We start from the raw sequence: 16721 nt of genomic DNA, 5'->3' as shown, positions 1-16721 counted from the left end.
CTGCAACCTAGTGGGAGGAGGGGTTGGGACCAGAAAGAAGCCTCTGGTTATGGTCACAGTCCCCTCATCAGATTTAGGCTTTGCTCTGATCTTTTCAGACTCAGCTCCAGCATGATGTCTACAAAGCTTTCTTGGATCCCACCCTACCCCCATGATTTACTGACCATTCATACCTTTATTTTCTCATGCATTTATTTATTCATTAATTTATTAGATCATTCAGCAGAAATGCACCAAGCACTTATTAAGTTTCATATCTCTCCCTTCCTTATCTTTAAACGATCCATAGAGCCTCTGTTGGAGTCCGTTATCAAAGGAAGGAGACTGAGACAAAGTGAAAGTTATGCAAAGCCTTATTCTATGCCAAGCATTAGAAGTTAGACTGACCAGCCAGGGCTGCCTCCGAAGAGAGGGACCCCCTCCCAATCTCACAGGCTGGTTTTATAGGGCATAACTGCAGACCCAAGGTACATGGCTTCTATTGTTAAGGCATTTACTCCTGGAAGCCACACCCAGAACCATACCAGGAACTAAGAAGTCCGTGGATGTAAACAACAATATGGCTACCTAGGCAATATGGAGTTGCTCTGGCTAAGCAGGCCCTAATGGTTAAACAGGTTTTAACATTAAATTGGCCCTAACAGCCTCCCAGACTGACAACACTTCAAGCAGAGGTTCAGACTTCAGTCCCTGAGCCTGGGGCCTGGAGCCCTACTGCTGGTCCAGCTGGCTTGCACAATTCTCCAGCATGGGCAGATTGGGAATCTTGCAAATACAAAATGTTAGAGTTGATAAGGATTCAAACCAATTGCTTTATTTCATGATGAGGATGTAGGTTCAGAGTTTAGTGGGGACTTTCTCTTACAACGGTCCTGACTTCAGTGGGGGGAGTTGACCATTTTCTCAGGACCTCCTGGGAGGTGTCAGGCCAGGTCCCTGCCAGCAGGCCCAAGAAGGAGAAAGATGTTGAAAAAGCTAAAGCCATTGCTGAAATAATGTGAGGTTCAGACTCAATTCAAGCCATTCGGATAACCCCCAGGTTACTCTTTAACTTTCTAAGTGACCCACAAATAGGGACTTTGTTTCCTCAGATTTCGACAGGCCCTCTATAGTGAGTTCTCTTTGTCTTGTGGAGCTCCCCTTTGTGGGGAGCTGGAAATGTCCATACTCTGCCTCCAGGAAGTCCTCTCTGGTTACCTGGGGCAATCACAGCAAGTACTCAGTATCATCAACTCTCCTCTGGCTTAGAATCAGCGGTCAGAAATTGTGGGCCAACTTCCATGAGCTGAACTTTGCCCCCCAGCTTTTAACGGATGGCAGCATCCCCTTACGTTCATTCTCACCTATATTTATTAAATCCCTCCTTCCTTGGAACAGACCCATCTAACCATTCAACAGATATTTACGGCTCACTTAACTGCCAGAACTTCTGCTATAACCAACCTCGAATCAGAGGGACATGGTCCCTGCCCTCTTGGGGTGTATAGTCTAGGGAAGGGGGAAATATATTAGTTCCTAAACAAATACGTAATTACAATTGTGTTAAGTGCTGCTTGGGAGAGGAGCAGATAGGGAAGTGGGGTGGGGAAGTCAGGAAAGCCATACTGATTAGGTAGTAATTAAGTGGAGGCCCGGAGGAAGACAAAGCCAGGTCAGTGAGTGCTGCGTGCGGTGGTGGGGTAGACGTGGAGGTCAGGGAGCGCGCGGGACCTGCTGTTCAATGCAAGTAGCAGGCGGGTCCAAGGGACGGATGCATGTGCAAACCGGCGCCAGCGTGGCTGAGGGGCCCAAAGGAGGGGGAAACGTTTTAAGCCCAGCGCAGGCTCGGCCAGCTCAGGGTGAGTTGGAGCTTGGACCTATCTCACGGTACTGAACTCTAGGGCGAGCTGGTCCAGTACACTTGGAGCCACTGAGGGGCGGCCTGACGCAGGGACAGTCCTTACTGGTTGTTAACCGGCCGGAGGCTCGCTTGCCCCGGGGAAATCGGCCCATGCGGCTGCCTGGCCAACCGTCCCGAGTGGCCAGCGACCCAGAGCGAACCCTAGGAGCCCCGCGGCACGACTCCACTTTCCCAACTAGGGCCGCAGCTCCGCAGGAGGGTGGCACAGAGCTACAAAGTGGGACTGAGAGGCTCGGGAGGACCAACGACACGCGGAGATGGCTTCCGGGCGTGCTAGAGCGGGCGCGGGTTCGAGGGCCGGAGAGGCGGTGACGCACTTCCGCCCCGCAGCCTCCGCGGCGGCGTCTCTACGTAGGTGCTGCGGAAAGCCCGCTCTGCGGAGGCGCCCTCTGGCGGTCGGCCGGCCAGTCTTACTTAGGCATTTTGTGTGTGTCCGTTTGCCTGCGGAGCTGTCAGTTTAAGGCCGTGGGCTGCGTCCTTCACTGCCACCGCAGCTGTTTTGGACGAGCGCGCTGAGCTTCACCGCACTGAGGACCGCATTCCTGAGAGTTCTCACCTCCTAAGTCTGGCGGGAGCATTGTTTCGGCTGTCCTTAGACATTTTCTGTGCCCCTTTCCTGACCTCCTTTGCACACTCCGTGGGGAGCAGGGGGTGGTTGGCTGTGGTTTGGTTTGAGTCCTGTAGACAGGGCTCCAGCGTGTCCCTGGTCCCTTCTGGTGTCTTCTCGTTACATATATGGCCCAGAATTTTGAGCAATTGTCCACCGATAGGAGGATTCCGTTTACCTGCTGTGGTTTCTATATTGGGGTTCTCCTTTGGGGGTTCTCTAGTTCAGCTGTACTGACTACCCCTGCATCTTGTTTGCTCTTTGTTGCAGTGCTGGATGATATTGACTGCTCCCTTAGTGCATGCCACTTCCTGCCTCACCCCCAGAACAGAACAGAACGACAGTGCTGTTGGAATGGAGATGCAGGAGGAGTTGTTTTACTCTGCCTTTAGAGCAAATAATAGCCTCATTTAATTTAGTGCTGACTTATTTATGGCTTCATTTACTTCCTAGTTTTCAAGGTTCCTTATGTTTTCATTCCTCCCTAGTTTTTTAAGGTTCTGCCTCTATAGTAGCTGGGTTCTTGACAGCCTAGCCCCAGGTTAATTATTTTACTCCTAGGCTGCATCACATATACCGGGTGACAGTGAAGTCAGTACAGAATTTAAAGGGCAGACTTGGGTTCTTGTTTCAACTTTGTCACCAACTCATGACATGACCTAGGACAGTTCAGTTTACCTCTCTGGGCCTTACTGTTATGCTGTGTCAAACAGGAAGCTGAACTTGAGGTACTTGCCAGCATTGAGAAGCCATTATAAAGGTATTGGGTTGAGGCTTAGAGATGAGCGAATATAGTGGGAGAAGATAGAGGGAAGGATGGGAATTGGATTGATTGATCTTGAGCATCTATCCTATTCTTGGCTCTGTACTGGTCATCCCCATTGTCATTGTAATCATCAGTATTCTTATGCTGAGAATTTATCATGAGCCAAATTTATGCTAAATGCTCTACATGTATTAAGCAATCTAATTCTCACATCAATTTGTGGGGGATCCCCAAGACCACCCTCACATTCAGAGATTCACTGGAAGAACTAATGGGACTCAGCATATAGTTGGACTCAATGCTAAGATTTATTACAGTGGTGTACCAAGGATATATAGCCAGATCATAAGGGAAAAAGACACACACCTGGAGTCTGAAAGAATCCACATGGAAGCTTCCTAATGCTTTCTTCTTCAAAGAGGAAATCAAGAGAAATTAGAAAACACCTTGTGATGGATAAGAAAACCAACATACCTAAACTTATGGTACGTAGTGGAAGCCGTGTTAAGAGGTAAAATTCTAACTGTAAATGCTTACAATAAAAAGAATATCTCCAATCAATAATCTTAAGTTTACACCTTAAGGAATTAGAAAAGAAGAGCAAGCCAAACCCAAAGCCAGCAGAAGGAAGGAAAGTGTAAAGATTAGAGCTGAGATACATGAAATAGAGAATAGAAAAACAGAAAATCAGTGAAACCAAAGCTGGTTATTTGAAAAGTTCAAAATAGACAAAACTTGAGCTAGATTAACTAAGAAAAAAAGGAGAGAAGATGCAAATAACTAAAGTCCGAAATGAAAGCAGAGACAAAACTATTGACCTTACAGAGATAGGATTATACAAGAACACTTTGAATAACTGTATGTCAACACCATCAATAATTATACATAAACAACTTAGATAACCTAGAAGAAATGGACAAATTCCCTGAAATAAAAATTACCTAAACAGACTTAAGAAGAAATAGAAAATCTCAACAGATAAATAATAAGTAAAGAGATTAAATCACTAATTAAAAGCCACCCAAAAAAGGGAAGTCCTAAACCAGATGGCTTCACTGGTGAAGTCTACAAAATATTTACTTTTTTAAGTTAATTTTTTTAGTAATCCCTACATGAGATTAGTAATCTCTATTGAGCCCCAATATGGGGCTCTAACCCACAGTCCCAAGATCAAGAGTCAATCTACTATCAATAGTACCATGATACCAAAGTCAGATGAGAACATCACCTAAAAGAGTATTTCAGGCCAGTATCCCTTGTGAATTTAAATGTAAAAATACTTGACAAAATATTAGCAAATCAAATCCAACAGCATATTAAAAGCATATAATTTGGTTATTCACCATAACCAAATGGGTGTATATCAGAAGTATAAGGGTGATTGAACACAAAATCAATATAATACATTAATAGAATGAAAGAAAGAAACCTACATGATCCTTTCAATCAATGCAGAAAATGATTTGACAAAATTGAACATCCTTTCATAATAAAGTCTTTTAGAAAATTAGAAAGAGGGAAAGTTCCTTAACGTGATAAAGGGTGTTTATGAAAAAACCATAGCTAATATCATATTCAATGGTGAAAAACTGAAAAGTTTCCCTTTAAAATCAGAAGGCCTGGGACAAGGATACCCACTTTCACTGCTGTTGTTCAAGTGTATACTGGAAGTTCTAGCCAGAGATATTAGATGAGAAATTAAAAGATCCAAATTGGAAAGGAAGAGAGAAAACTATCTCTAGTTGCAGATGAAATGATCCTATATATAGAAAATCCGAAAGAATCCACAAGAGAACTATTAGCATTAATAAATTCAGCAAAGTTTCAGGGTACAAGATCAACATAAAAATCAGCTGTGTTTCTATACACCAGCAGTAAACAATCCAAAAAGGAAATTAAGACTTACTTCCATTTACATTGACTTCTAAAAGAGTTAAATACTGAGGAAAAAAATCTAGCCTAGTTGGTGAAAGACTTGTATGCTGAAAATACAAAACATTGCTGAAAGAAATTATATTTACATAAATGGAAAGACATTCCATGTTCAGGATGGGAAGGCAAAACATTGTTAAGACGTTAATACTACCCAAAGTAATCTATAGATTCAACACAATCAATATAAAAATTCCAACAGGTTTTTTCACAGTATTGGAGAAGCTGATCCTCAAAAATCATATGGAATTGCAAGGGGCCCCAAATAGCCAAAACAATCTTGAATAAAGTTGGGACGTCCACTCCTCTTGACTTTGAAAAACTACAAAACTACAGTAAATAAAACATTATGGCACTAGCATAAGGATAGACATATAGACCAATGGACTAGAATAGAGTCCAGAAATAACCCTCACTTATATGGTCAGTTGATTTTCAACAAGGATGTCAAGACCAAAAGGGAAAAAAAGCAATTTCAATAAGTGATGGGGAGGGGAGACTGGGTATCATTTGCAAAAGAATTATCTTATACCACATACAAAAATTAACTCAAAGTGTATCAAAGACCTAAACAAGTTATAAAATTATGAAACTATTAGAAGAAACCATTGAAGAAAATCTTTGTGACATGGAATTTGACAACAATTTCAAGTGTATGACATCAAAATCACAAGCAACAAAAGAAAAATAGGTCAATTGGATTTCATCAAAATTAGCTGTACAAACCCCTAGCAGGATAAACCCAAAGAAATTCAAGACCAGACACAATGTAATCAAAATTCAAAATTCTAAGGACAAGGAAAAACATTTTGAAAGCATCTAGTGAGAGAAAGAGTGTATCACCTATAGAGAAACAATTCAAATGACCATGGATTTCTTAACAGAAACCATGAAAGTCATTTGCAAGTGGCCCAAAATTTATCAAGCGATGAAAAAGAACTGTCAATTCAAAATTCTAACTCCAATAACAATATCCTTTAGAAATGAAGGTAAAATCTACATGTCCTCAAATGAAGGAAAATTAAGAGAAATTGTCATTAGTATACCTACCCTAAAATGATGGCTAAAGTTCTACAAACAGAAAAGAAATAGTAAAAGCAGGACTCTTGGAAATCAATACAGAAAGAAGCATACAGACAAATGTATCTGGACTGCCAGCCACACAGTTGAGTGGCAAAGAAAACTGGAGCACTTAAGTCAGGGTACTGGACCTGGTGAATCCTGGCAAATAGACTGTATGGATTGCCCGCCTTCATATGGAGAATAGTGTTGGGCATGGACTATAGTAGAAACCCTTTCAAGATAAGTCACTACTATCTTCCACACAGCATATGGGACAGTACTACTCAAGGATTCGTAGATAACCTATGTTACATATTTAGCTTCCCCTAACACACCCAACAAGATAATAGTGCTATTTTTATAGCTAAAAGTACCAACACTGGGGAGTGACCTGGGGCATTAGCTGGACCTTTTAACACCTGTATCAACTCCCAAGAAGGTGACATGAAGAGAGACTGTGACCTCTTAAAAACTGAAAAAGATAATTGGACAACCTATCAAAAATGCTGTCAGTGGGGGCACCTGGGTGGCTCAGTGGGTTAAAGCCTCTGCCTTCAGCTCAGGTCATGATCTCAGGGTCCTGGGATCGAGCCCCGCATCAGGCTCTCTGCTCAGCAGGGAGCCTGCTTCCCTTCCTCTCTCTCTCTACCTGCCTCCCTGCCTACTTGTGATCTCTGTCTGTCAAATAAATAAAATCTTTTAAAAAATGCTGTCAGTGCTGTACAAATTAAGTTAATTTGGGCCCCACATGTGATAATTACGTAAAAGTCCACCTCCCATTTAAGTATAATGTTTATTTATGAGGTTCAGGAGTGGGAGAAAGCCCTAACTGGCTACAGGAAACCCAGACTACATAATTTACCCTTATTGCTCCATTTTTTTCCCCTCCTATGCCTATCACTTCTAGAATTTTCAAGTAGTATAAAAAGAGCTGGGGGCTGGGATACTGAAATTTAGTTTATCTCCCCACCTAGCCATGCTTACTTGATTTGGGCAGTTATAGATAATGATTATAATGACCATGAATTAGGTGAAAACTCAGGTGATGTTGGCATGACCCACATGTCAGAGGGTAAGAGATATTCTAGGATGTTCTAAATTATAGAAGAAAGGAACTTCTGAGCTAACCAAGGATGAGTCTAAGCCTATGGTGTGGGTGAGAAATGGAGAGGACAGGGAAAAGGTGAGAGACTAGTCATAATGGTCATATGGTTGTGGAAGAAGAGGGACAATGCTGGTTGGTAAGATTTAGACCCTGGGCCTGGGAAGTCAGGGACAGAGGGAGGGAGGGAGGGAGGGACCATTACCCTCTTAGCTTTTGTCTGTACGATATCTGAGCAGCAAACCAGGCTTCCAACACCACCCTCAATTTTACAACTAACCAACAAATAATCTTAATTAAAAAACTCAGAATCCTTCCAATAGCTACTGACTCCAGAAAAACAGTCTCAGCAAGAAACTACAGAATAAGATGAACTTCCTGGACATTGAAATTTTTCTCTTTAGGCTCATGCTGTTATTGTTGGACTTCTTGTACATTTTTCACAGACTGCTGATTGTTCTAAATTCTCTAGCATGAATGGTAATGGACAATTGTACTGCCCTGGATTTTTTGCTGGCCAGTTTAGGAGGGGTATGGGTCATTTCCATTATCGCTTGCCTCATTTGGATTAATGACCTATTTAGCTGGATTGGATGAGGAGCCTGATTATGGTCCAATTTCCAGTGGGCCTGGTTATACTACTACATGTCACTATCATGGTCATTTTTGTCTGAAGTTGCCTAAGACACATGGAATGTATTTGACCAAAGCCTCTATCAGTACAACTAATTAGAGTATCTGATAACCTATGTGGTAGTTCATATTCCTGAGAATATTTATGTGTAAACAGTTGGGAGGTCTTGTTGTAGGGGAGTGGCTTCACCAGAGTGTCCCGGCTAGTTTGCACATATGTAAGCCGTGAAGGCAAAAGCTTGAACAACAGCTACTCTGAGTCATGGCAGAACACCTTGTGATCCTTCTAGAACACGAGAGGACGAGAGGGGCTTTACAGGCTTTCAAACCCATCTCCCACTCCCTTCCCTATCTCTTGTGGGAGGTGATCAGGAGATAATTTCTCATTGCCTCTCAGATTCTGAAGAGGTATGAGGCCTTCTGGATATAACTACAGACTGTAACACTGCTAAGCTACAGTCTGAAGTTGGCTCCTCACCAAGGATTCCTTGAGCCCCCTTTTGTTTTGGTGTCATTGTGTTTGATGTGTGAGACAAGGATCTGGGGACTGGCATGTTTGGATACTGGTATGGAGTTCCGCATCAGGCTCTCTGCTCCTTTTGCTGTTTACATAAGTAATATATTGTATGAATCTAAAAGCGACTTCTTGTATCTCTCCTGGTCAAGTCAGTTGGAACAGGGCCCTGACCTTGCCTGCTGTTTGCCTGCTGTGTGTTTAACAGGAAGAAGAATGGAAAGAGTAGAAATATATGGTGAATATGGGTAAAAATAGACTATCTCCTCTTTAGTTTTGAACCAAAATGCTGGTCAGAACCATAAGAGACCTTCTTTCTGGTGGACCATGACTTAATAATCAGGCACCTGAGGGCTCCTTATTCTGAACTAAAACTCCCCCTGATTATTTTGTACTGAGCACAGTTTTCTCCATCTTGTCCCTAAGAAGATCATGGGAGGATTTGTTGTGTGCTCATCCTTCCTATGATCTTTCCCAGGGTCAGACTCACTGCTTCCTTCTCAGTGTTCACAGACTATTCACTCTTGTCCTTTCAGGAGCTTCTCCAGTATCCTCTTAGAAACAAGCATGCAAACAAATCAGGAATCTCATCTGAAGTCTCCTTTGTTCTGTGATTTTTCACAGGTAAGGTATCTGTAAGCCCTTAATACTAGGGGACCCGACAGGAATCTGAGCCTCTGAACTGGAATTTCAGTGAAGCAGACATCTTCCTACTTTGTTCACCCCAAGAGACTATATATACAAATGGGAAATGGCCAGACCATATAGAAAAATAGAACTTGGACCCATAGCCTGCAGCAATCAGTCCAGGAAGCCAAAAGGAACCCTGTGGCAATCAGCACCAAAGAGCCAGAATTTGATTAATTTCCTCTCCCCAACCACTCACATAAGGTGCCTTGTTTCTAGTGAACAACGCCCCCCCCCCAACCACCAAGCCAAGGATCTCCAATCAGAGCATACCTGAAGTCTCTCCCCATCCCCTCCCCTCTCCTCTCCTCTCCTCTCTTTTCGTTTATTCGTTTATTCCTTCCTTCCTTCCTCCTCCTTTTTCCTTTCCTTCTCTTCTCTTCTCTTTCCAGCCATAAATAGCTTTCCCACTTCTCTGCCCCGCTTAGTCTCTGCCAAATGCAAGTGATGGTGGTCGACTCCCTTGCTTATAGCAAGCTCTGAATAAATAGTTTTTGCTTGTTCTCATTTTGGCGATCTTCTTTTATTTCTACAATTTCTTTTAAAGGTTTAACTTCCCGGCAAGCTATGTGACGTTAGATAAGCCATTTCCTCTCTTTCTCCACTTGAAAAACTGGTTCAACATTTATTCATTCCTTTATTGGACAAGTATTCCTCGGCACTTAAAGAAACTGGGCCATAAGAGGTGCTAGACGTTGGGTAGATACCGAGGCACAAAGACGATCAAGGCTATTAGCTGCCCTCTGGGAATGTAGAGCCCCGTCAAGGGATGGAGATCTATGAACAGGCATGTCAAGAGAAGGAAGTGCTCTTTCATACTAGCATCCATCCTACGAGCGCAGTGCAGGAGAGCAGAAGGGTGGTCAGTGGGAAGAGGAGGGCTGGGAAAGGATTCCCAGAGATAGCCTTCTCCCCAACCGCCCGCTCCCCTGCATCCCCACAGCGGCGCCCCGAGGCAGCTAGCGTCTCTGGAAGAGCCGGACGCGCTCGGGGCTCCCTGTTTCTTTTTAGGGCAAGAAGGGAGGACCACAGAGACGTGGCGCCCTCCGCAGTCCTAGAGAAGCCAGAGTGGCAAGAGTGCAGCCGCCTCCACCTCTCCGGTGCGGAGCTCTGGCTCGCGCAAAAGCGTGGGGAGCTGGCGCGGGGCTGGACCGCCTCGCGGGGCGTGGAGTGCCGAACGTGCGCGGCCGGCTGCCGGGCGCGGGGCCGCCCTATCGGATCCGCCCGGGTCCGAAGCGTCCCTCCCCAACCCTGGGCAGCCGCCGGTCTGGCCCGGCGCGCACTCGCTTCCCGGGAGGGCGGCCTGGGCCATGGCGGCTGCGGCCCTGGTGATCGCGGACCCCTTCGGCCCTGCACTCGAGCTGCTACCGGGACAGCCCGCACCGGTCCGGGCGCGCCCGGTGAGTGCGGGGCCGGCGCCACGAAGCTGGCTCGGCTCTGCCCCGGGCTCTAGGCCCACAACGAGGGGCGGAGGGGGCAGTGCGGCGACCGGGAAATCGGGGTGCAGCCCAGAGTGGAGGGGCCGGAGGAACAGGCAGGGAGCAGAACGGATTCGACATTTTCCAGACTGGCGCCAGCAGGGAAAACACACGTGCAGCTGCACAGGCGGGAGCCAAGCGCTGGGGCAGAGGTGTTCACAGAGCGCTGTGCGCCGCGACGAATGTCCAGCATTTCCATGTCCCTGGTTTTTACAGAACTGGTTATGTTTGAGGTGGGTCTCGGGATGAATCTGAGTTTGCCGGCCCCAGAGGGAGGAACTGCATCTCCAGCTAGGGGGAGCTGCAGGTGCGAGGACACAGATCTGGGCAAGGCAGGGGTTTGGGTTCGTGACAGGTTGACAGGCTAGGGGATGGGGGGGTGGCGGGGTGGCGGTGCAGGAGACGATTCTTGGCAGGTGAGCGGGCCTTTGAACAGTCAGTGGAATTGCCCGCGGCGCAGAGGGTTTGGATGTTTTGAGGCGGGGCAAGGGTGAACCAGCCAGTCTAAGCCCTGGGGTGCTGGGTGAGTCGCTGTGCTGACTTTGTAAGGCCAGGACCTACTTGAAATGCAGCAGTATCAGCCTCTCAGTAGTATGGAGATGAGGCAGTGGCTTGGAATTAGAAACCTTGATGGCTCGTCATTGTCCTGCTTGTGTTTCTTAAGGAAGAAGGTAAGAGAAAGTGCAGAAGCTTGGGCTCCCAGAGATACAGGAAAGGGCGGCGGGGGGGGGGGGCGGGGGGGGGCATTGAGACTGAGAAGTGAGGAAGAGAGTAGGGTACCACGTTTGAGAGAATGTGCTGGAGTGGCAGAGTGCAGGGAGTCAAGTCAGAGTGTGGATCTCCAGAGCAGCCTGGGGATTCTGAGGTGCCTTTAGCTGCCTCTGGGGCCCATGACAGTGAGGGGGAGGGAGAGAAGAGAAAGAGCCTCACAAAGGGGCAGCGGGGTGGCTGCAGTGAGGCTAGAAGGCAGTGTGGCCCAGTAGAGAACAGCTGGAGAGGCAAACAGCCCTGAATTCTCTCTCCATTCTGGAACTTTGGGGGCAGTGATTCTCTGAGCCAGTTTCTTCTATAAAATGAATTTAATCCATTCCTCATAGGCTGTGAGGCATATGCAAAGTTTAATATAGGTAAAGTGCCTGCCAAAGGCTCAGTCAATAGATGGTAGTTGTACTTCTTAGCAAGGGTTGACGACCTCTAAAAAAGGGCCTGCTGTGGGAAAAAGGAGGGTACCTAGAGTCCAGATCATTGGGCCACAAGGATGAAAAGGGAAAACTTGCAGAGACTCACGAAAAAGAAGAAAGGATGAAAAGACATGAAAAACTGATGGCTGATCCCTTGTATCTTTGTAAGTAAGTAGGGGTGCCAATTGGCAGAGAGTTCCGGAGACCTTCAGAATCCAGAAACTCAACTGGCATCCCTTCCAGTACTCCTTAGTGCCTGGTCTACCCCTTATTCCAGGCCTGGGTTTGGGATTGTCCTAGGGCACTTAAACACATGTTGTTTCAGGAGTTAGTGACCTTCGAGGATGTGGCTGTCTACTTCTCTGAGAACGAGTGGACCAGCCTGGCTCCCACTCAGAGGGTCCTGTACAGGGATGTGATGCTGGAGAATTATGGGGCTGTGGCTTCCCTGGGTAAGGATTTTATTTTTGGACTCTGCTTCTGCCCTTCAGAGTTTCCTGGCTCCTTCTGCCTTAGAAGCTCAGGAGTCTTTGATAACCCCCACCTGAGTGGCAACCTCGGAACCTTAATGACCCAGCCTCAGTGGTTGCTGGGAAGTGGGAAGTCCTGGTATACATTTGAGCCTCATATCAGACTTTCTTGTCCCAGGGTGAGAGCTGCCTGACTCCCAGCTGGGGGTAGAGTAGAAAAAGAGCAGATTCCTGGTGCCCCAGTAATGCCCCACCAGATTCCCGGTGCCCCACCAAGTGCTCAGTTTCCCACCCGCTCCGTTTGGGAGATCGAACCCAGAACCAAGCATCCTCATGCAGATGTCTGAACTTGAGAGCTGAAGGGAGGGAGAGAACAAGAAAGCTCAATCTCAATAAGTGGAGTCATCCATTGCTTACTCAGACTGTTACTGAGCACCTCTTACTCTAATTCCTGTCCTTTGTAAGTCTCCTGCTCCTCTGCTCTGCCCCCCAGTCTCTGGTCCCTTCCCTTGGACTTCCTTTTCTTGCTCTCCCTAGTTAATTCCCTTCTTTCACCTCCACCCCTGAAGACAAAGCCTGGGAGGAGCCCTGGGATTGCTCTCTGTCACCCCTCTCACCTGCCTGTCCCATTTCCTTCCCCGAAAGCAGCAGTTCCATTTCCTAAACCGGCTCTGATTTCCCAGCTGGAACGAGGGGAAGCACCCTGGTGCAAAGCTCCTCAGGGAGCTCTGGATGGAGAGGGCCCGAGGGGCATCTCCTCAGGTGAGTGAGGACAGGTGCCAGTCATCTGACCAGTTCCTTTGTCTTGATCTTTAAAATGTAATCAGTATGCATTCTCTTAACCTAGTGCTTTAGACACCAGTGGAATTCCTTTTTTTTTTCTTCCTTTTCCGTGCTCCCACGATTTTCCATCTCCTTGAGTCTGTTTATTATTCACCCTGGCTCCTCTTCATTCACCTGTTTGACCTTGAACCCATCTCCACTGTTCTTATCATGGCTTCCGTTCATCTGTTCTCCCTGACTTTGCTGTTGACACACTGGGCTGGCCTTTCTACATTCTCTACCTCCTTATAGTCTTCCAGCAGAAGATTCTGACTGCCCTTTTGTGGTGTCATGCCCCTCTTTATCATTATAAATCAAGAAGGCCCAATAACCCTGAGACTTATAGTTCCAATTCAGGGGTTTCTGGTGGGCAAAGCCCTGGCATTCCTTTCGGCCCAACACAGGGCTTTCCTGTTCCTAATTTCCTAGTGACAACTGTGTCCCCTTTTTGCCTCCCTGGCCCTGTTTGATCTTCTTCCTGCAGAAGCTCTTCTGTGGGCAGATGGAACTTGAGCTGTACCTTCAACTTCCCCATTCTCACAGCTCCTTGCTGTGTCTGGCAGTCTTTCCATATTAGGATGTTTTTTATTGCAAGTAACAACCCAATTCAGATTGGCTTAAACAAAAAAGGGGAATTTACTGTTTCATGTAAGTAGGAAGTTCATAGGTAGGGTGCAGGTACACCTTGATCCAGGTTTCACTCTCTGCTCTTTTATATCTCCTTGTATGTTGGCTTTGTTTACAGTCTGGCTCCTCTTCTGGTTGTAAGATGACTGGTAGTTATATATACACTATGGAGTATTATGTGTCCATCAGAAAGGATGAATACCCAACTTTTGTAGCAACATGGACAGGACTGGAAGAGATTATGCTGAGTGAAATAAGTCAAGCAGAGAGAGTCAAATATCATATGGTTTCACTTATTTGTGGAGCATAACAAATAGCATGGAGGACATAGGGAGATGGAGAGGAGAAGGGAGTTGAGGGAAACTGGAAGGGGAGATGAACCATGAGAGACTATGGACTCTGAAGAACAATCTGAGGGGTTTGGAGGGTGGGAGGTTGGGGGAGCCAGGTGGTGGGTATTATGGAGGTCACGTATTGCATGGAGCACTGGGTGTGGTGCATAAACAATGAATTCTGTTACGCTGAAAAGAAATAAAAAAGAAATATTACATAAAAAAAAAAAGATGACTGGTAGTTGTAACCAAGGCTCTGCTTCTTCATACCTAGAAAGAGAAATAGAGCAGGCCTTCCTCAGGCCTTTGCGAAGTACCATCTTAAGTCTTACGGCAACTCTAAACCAATCTCTGTGGCCAGAGAAGCATGCACTGATTGTCTTGGCCTGGACTGCCAGTTTCTGAAACTATCTCTCTTGGAGTGAGTGGGATAGTTTAACCCGCTTGACTTAGACCAGTGAGGGCTACACTAGGAACTGCGGTTGGGAGCACTCCCCTCCAAAGGGCATGGCTACTCCATAATGGTGGGGATGACGGGAGGGGGGAGGTTGGTGGTGGTGGTGGTAGATTGGATGTAGAGAGACAACTGTAGTGTCCACTGCCTTCTCTCAGTGCTTACTCTCCTACCACCCATGGGAATTTCCTATCTTGGGTCTAGGCAGAAAGCTGACAGCTCCCTGACCTGTAGAAAACTTCCTTTGAGTACATGCCCCTATTTGAAGTCCATTTTCATCTTAAAGAAGAGAATATCAGGGGACACACAGTCCTTGGCTTCTGCAATATAGAAGGCGGTCATTTGGAGGGTGAAGAATTGTTCTGTTTTTTTTTTTGTTTGTTTGTTTTGTTTTGTTTTGTTTTTTAAGAGGCTTTGGATGGGAGTTCCAAAGAGACAAATCTTAGCTAAGCCTAAAGAAAAGTTTATTCAAGTGGACCTTTGCTATTAGAAGTGTCTGTCATTGAATAAGAAGTAACTTCTGGAAATGGCTGAGTGAGGCTTTAGGGCCATGTCTAATGGGTGCCATAGAGAGACTGACCCATAGTTGGCCCTTTGTAGAAAGAGAAGGTATTGGCATCCGTTATCAAAGGAACGAGACTGAGACAAAGTGAGAGTTATGCAAAGCCTTATTCTTTGCCAAGCATTAGAAGTTAGACTGACTGGCCAGGGGAAAGAGACTGAGACAAAGTGAAAATTATGTGAAGCTTTATTCTATGCCAAGCATTAGAAGTCAGACTGACCAGCCAGGGCCGCCTCCGAAGAGAGCGACCCCCTCCTGATCTCACAGGCTGGTTTTATAGGGCTTAACCGCAGATGTGGCTTCTGTTGTTAAGGCATTTACTCCCAGAATCGATACCCGGAACCATACCAGGAACTACGGGGGCCTTTATTCCCAGAATGAAGTCCGTGGATGTAAACAACAATATGGCTACCTAGGCAATATGGAGTTGCTTTGGCTAAGCAGGCCCTAATAGTTAAACAAGTTTTAACATTAAATTGGCCCTAACAAAGGCAATATAGATAGGTGGATAGAGAGGGAGGAAGCTAAAGGACTGTGGCTTCCCAACATAGCCTCAGGAACTACTCTTTGCAATTCCATCCCATCCGGGTTGTTTTCTATGTCAGTTTGCTTTTGCCGTCTAGGGGAGGTAAAGAAGAGACCTTGTCTCTCCTATTTCTTCTTGACATTTAAAAATGAGTGATTCATTTTCATGTTCTGGGAAACTGATGGAATCCCAGCTTTGCTGTGCACCTGTTTTCTATCCTTTATATTGTTCTCAAGTTTTAGGTCACTTGTGTACTAGTCTCTCCACCCACCTTCATTAACCCTTACCACTTCCATCTCTGCTCCTTTCCTAATGCACCCCAATCTTCTGACTGAGCCAGCCTTATTTATATCTTGACCCTGGCAGGATGTCCATTTCTAAAGCCTGCTGGGATCTCCCATCTTGAGCAGGTGGAAGAGCCATTGAACCTGAAATCGCAAGGAGAGGGTCCAAGCCTAATCTGTACTGGTAAGTGAGGGAAACCAGCGCTTTCCTCCCAGGCACGTTTTCCACTGTCTTTTTTTGTAAATTGCTAAAATTCCATTTTACTGTTTATGTTCTAAATAAAAATCTCTTGAGAAATCCCCAAGTCAACCATTTAATGAAGAGAAAAGTTAAACTCTAAACTTCAGCTTTCATTCAGACATGATCAATTAGTTCGGGTGGGTCTTGGGTCTTAGGCTCTAACAGAACAGATGGTCTACTGGCTGCTATGGTCAACCAAAATTTTAAAAGTAAATGCTGTATTTTATTCATTCTGTTAGTTTTTAGGGATCAGAAAGCAAGTAATGTATGGCCCCTCTCTTGCAGGGCCTCACAGTCTAATGGTACATTCTACATATACATACACATAAATACATATACATATATATAAATGTATAATTTACATAAACATATACATACATATACATAGGCATAAATGTATAGTTATAGCAAAGTCCGATGCTGTAACAGAGGTGTAACCAAAGCACTGTGGGAACAAAGAGGAGGCAGTCTTTGCCTGAAGTAGTTTGGGGAAGCGCTTTTCATGGTGGAACTGGGAACTGGATTGAATGAGAAGACCATA

The 16721-nt window shown here is 45.6% G+C and overlaps 1 protein-coding gene across 5 annotated transcripts in view; it reads left to right on the top strand.

Moving 5' to 3' along the window:
* Positions 1-10286: 10286 nt before the first annotated feature.
* ZNF662 (zinc finger protein 662) overlaps positions 10287-16721 on the top strand; it is an 88051-nt gene continuing 81616 nt past the window's right edge. The window contains exons 1-5 of one of the 5 annotated variants that reach the window (XM_082724537.1): positions 10287-10603; positions 10770-10914; positions 12188-12314; positions 12978-13094; positions 16022-16123. In XM_082724537.1, the coding sequence (XP_082580663.1) occupies positions 10864-10914; positions 12188-12314; positions 12978-13094; positions 16022-16123 (397 nt within the window). In that variant the 5' untranslated portion in view covers positions 10287-10603; positions 10770-10863. The other 4 variants (XM_082724535.1, XM_082724536.1, XR_014309984.1 and 1 more) reach the window with 4 other exon arrangements.

The sequence above is a fragment of the Mustela nivalis genome (assembly GCF_964662115.1).
Source record: "Mustela nivalis genome assembly, chromosome: 1".
Classification (NCBI taxonomy): Eukaryota; Metazoa; Chordata; class Mammalia; order Carnivora; family Mustelidae; genus Mustela; species Mustela nivalis.
The sequence above is the reverse complement of the archived record's forward strand: the minus strand, read 5'-3'. Positions and strand labels throughout refer to the sequence as shown.